This window comes from Diplotaxodon limnothrissa, linkage group LG5 (genome assembly GCF_057381915.1).
Source record: "Diplotaxodon limnothrissa isolate DT_005_m linkage group LG5, D_limnothrissa_male_GT1.1, whole genome shotgun sequence".
Classification (NCBI taxonomy): Eukaryota; Metazoa; Chordata; class Actinopteri; order Cichliformes; family Cichlidae; genus Diplotaxodon; species Diplotaxodon limnothrissa.
In genome coordinates, this window is record NC_140600.1 from 16714145 (window position 1) to 16718231 (window position 4087).

General features: G+C 41.5%; 1 protein-coding gene across 1 annotated transcript; it reads right to left on the reverse strand.

The window, feature by feature from the left end:
- Positions 1-940: 940 nt before the first annotated feature.
- Positions 941-3248, reverse strand: lhfpl5a (LHFPL tetraspan subfamily member 5a). The gene is made up of 2 exons (XM_085354846.1): positions 2843-3248; positions 941-1191 (listed from the first exon to the last, which is right to left on the reverse strand). The coding sequence occupies exons 1-2, from the start codon at positions 3243-3245 to the stop codon at positions 941-943; spliced, it is 654 nt and encodes a 217-aa protein (XP_085210972.1). The 5' UTR covers positions 3246-3248.
- Positions 3249-4087: the final 839 nt, after the last annotated feature.

A 4087-nucleotide genomic window follows, 5' to 3' on the forward strand; every position in this document is an offset into this window, starting at 1 on the left:
CTTTAGGCAGTAAGAATAAATAATTTTCAAAGTTTCTCTGGGTTGTTTATGTCATTGCTTTCCACAGTTTTTTTCCACTTAAATATTCTCTCCATCACTGAACACAGATGCATGTGAAAACACAAATGTCCAACAGAAGTAGCACAAAATGGTCTTTGAGCTGGCAGCAGCGTAGTGCAGGGTATGTGCAGGGATTGGAACCCATGTGAGAGTATCACACGTAATGGGTGGAGTCAAATGAAGACACTTAGGCAACATCTTCCTAAACTTAACAGTATTTACAGATGTGAAATCATCCCTTAAGTCAAATATCTACTGTATATGCATATGGAAATATGTCTCTTAAGAGAGCATGAATGCTAAAAATAAATTACAGAAGCACAAAACCAAACGTTATCAGCTTGGGTATCATTTTATTGTTAGCGCCATTAGATTTCTCACATAGAGAGAAGGCAACAGTGGCTAATACTGTCAGGCTCAAAACTCAAAATGATAATAACATTTCAGCAATTAACATTTATTTTAAAAAATCAAAATGCTTAAAAAATGTAAAGCAGCAAATAAAAGTGAGAGCTAAATCTGATGTAATAAGTGGCTTTTACTGACGGCAATCTGAAGCTGTAGCCTTGGAGATGAGGATGGACAGTGACTCTGATGAGCTCATTTTGAGGCAGAGATGGACTCTTATTTCTTCAAAGTGACTCGAAGCCTCGGGATATCCTCTGAAGTCAGTGGCACTCTTCATAAAATCTCATCCATTCATGCCAGTGTCCACTGGGCTCTATGCGTTATCTGTAGTCAAGAAGAGACATGGCTGGTGTAAATATAAGCCAATAATAACTGAAGAAGGATACAAATACATCCTCATATAGTATTGTTCTCACCATACACACAGCTAAGATTTAAGGAAAAGCATTCCCTCACTATCCTTCCCCACCCCTCACTTCCCCTCACCTTTTCCCTCCACCTGGAAGTCTTCGGGCAGCAGCTTGTCCTGTCTATTGCCCAGGCTGAAGGCCAAAAAGGAGAGGATGAGGGAGTCCATGATGCTGATGATGGCCAGGATGTAGGCCCAGCGCACTGTGCAGTTGCCCAGTGTGTACTTGTCAGTCCGCTGGCCGCACATGCGCTTCACCTCATCAGAGTCCCAGCCGTCAGGATAGATCATGCAGCCGATCACCATGCACGTACCTGAGAGGAGAGAAGACACAGGCTGACGAGTGCTGGACTTCAGCTCTGTCTGTGTGATGGTTTTACTTTTATCTTACTAGTGTTTTGAAATTTTTTTATTCAAAGTCCAAAAACATGCATTGATTTGTGGTGGGAAACCTGTAAAAATGAATAGATGTGCTCACTGTGACAGACCATCTTGCTGCTTTTGACAGGCTCGGGCAACAAATGACAGCGAAACCACCAGAGAAATTAAATATACACTGTGTTCATTCAGGTAGATACACACACACACCTACAGAGTTTAGTTGCCTAGCAACTCCAGAGCATCTCAACTCAATAAAGATGAACTTGTTCATCTATTATTGACTCCACTGACAGACAGCTAAGACCTCTTGCCGTCCCACCTCAGCACAAGGAGGTGCAGCACAGCACACACTTGCCTCGCATCTCGCTCTCACTTTCTGATCCTCACAAAACCTCATCTTCATGCATTTCTGAGACTCACTTTATCAAGTCCTCTTTAAAATTCACTAAATATTTGAATACATTAGAAAGACCCTTTCAGTTAAACTAATACAGCAAAATTCTTTCCTTAAACTGACTTTATTAAGCTCACACCTCAGGGGCCTCTGGTTCAGCGAATTAATGATCCCATCCTCGTAACAGACCCGATAAGTTCTGCATCCACTCACTCCAAAGAAGGCCCTCAAAACAGCAATTTTCAAACAGCCCTCTCAAAGCCTGCATCCAAATATCCTTAAAAATGAACTTGGTGTCAGAGCCAAAATGACATTGCTTCTCATGAAGATGGATTTACAAGAACACGTGCGAAAGGGGGAGAGGAGAAAGTGTAACAGCACACCTTCGGGTTAATCTCATTACTTGGTTCATTACAGGCCTCTCCTTTCACTCGCAGGTACATCTGCTCACAAACTGCTTCATGTTTCAAACAGAATCATGTTTCAGCTCTGTCTGTGTCTGCGAGTCTGCAGGGAACTACAGAAATGTCACCAAATGCTTAAATTCATAGCTTTTCGTTTCAGCTTTGGGCTTTCGTACATGTTTCAGACTCTGAGTTTACAGCTGTGAGCCACCATTATCCTTCACAACCTTCTTACAGATCTGTTCCTAAATCTTAGTTTAATGGGTATTCATTTAGTTTCCACTTTGACTGTTTATTAGCTGGATTCATTACTTTCCTTGGCTTTTTTAAATACTTACATGAAGACTTGCATGAATAAATACATTTTTAAAATACATAAACAAGATATAACCGTACAATAGCAAAATTATGAAAATAATATCTACATGCAAGCTCTACGGGTAGTGGAAGTCTTCTCCAATTCATCTATTCTAACTAACTGCATTCTACATCTGTATGATCAATACATCATATAAAACTGTTAAGCCTCTTAATATTGCTCGATTAGTGCCAGTCTTTATCTGCAAAATACTAATATAGTGGAGTAGACTAAATGTACTGTATACATAGGCTATTTTCAGTTTTAAAATGATGTTTCTCTTAATTGGAGCCTACATGGTGATGCTGGTAACACCATGATGATGGTGTTACTTTCCAATAATGTAAACTCTTACTGTGACATCTACCCTGTAATTTAAACACACTTAAAAACTCTTGAAACTTTTTTAGTCACAGCCTGAAGCTCACTGGAAGCCAGCTGCATCCAGGCACAGATCTTGTAGACGCTCCCCGCGTTGCAGAAGAAGAAGAGGCTGAGGCAGACGATGCTGCCCACCACCAGCAGCATGGAGATCCCCACGAAGAACATGGCCGTCTTGAAGGCGCCGGACGGGATGGAGCCAAAGTCCAGCGCGCTCCCTTTGCAGGTGAGCTCCGAGGTGAGCGCGTTCCCGATGCAGTAGTGGAAGAGGCCGAAGTATCCGGCCTGCGGTGTGTTGACGCTGTCGCCGATCCAGTAGGGCTGGATGAACACCACCACGGTGATGACGGCGAAGGTGATGGTGAAAACGATCCAGAGCACCCCCATGGCTCGGGCGTTACGCACATAGTTGGTGTGGTAGATTTTGGCTGCCTCCTGAGCAGGAAGCATGGCGAGAGGAAGAGCTTCTCAAAAGAAGGAAAGAAAGAAAGAAAAAAATGAGAATTTAAGTGAAGGAGTTAAAAAACGAACAAGTGAGCACCTTCAGTGTCCTGCTCAAAAACATCCGCTGACAAAGTCCTCATTCTTTATTAAGCGCTTGCTCCAGTGAGATGGGAATAGCTCCAGTGGTTCTCTTTGCAATTCAAAACCACGGACAGCTCCCGGTACTGAAAACACACCTGTATGAGAGACACGCTCCCAGTGTCTTAGTGGGCCCTGCAGAGGTGAACAGTCCCAGAAACCACTGCATACCACGGCAGCACTGACTCCACCGCATTCAATGAGGGGATGTTTGTTCTGGATTTCACCTGGCAGGGGAGGTTCCTCTAGGAAGGCTGAGGTAGTCAGGTAATAAATGATTAATGGTTAAAAGATCCGCTGGATAGAACAACACAGGATGGCAAGCAAGGCTGTTTCACATGTAACAGCATGTGTTACTTAATCAGCTTTCTTTTTTTCTAATATCTATCTATCTATCTATCTATCTATCTATCTATCTATCTATCTATCTATCTATCTATCTATCTATCTATCTATCTATCTATCTATCTATCTATCTATCTATCTATCTATCTATCTATCTATCTATCTATATTACTGCTGTAAACCTGCTGTACTCATATAACACGAAAAAAGCAAAGTAGGCTACTGAATACAGAAAAACATCCAATTTGAATTGTGTATTTGTTAATATATTCATTTGCTCTTAAACAAATGTACTAAAAATGTTAAACAGTTCAATATTAGTGTTTATTTGTAGCAATGTTTTAGCATAAAGGAGCATGAGAAAT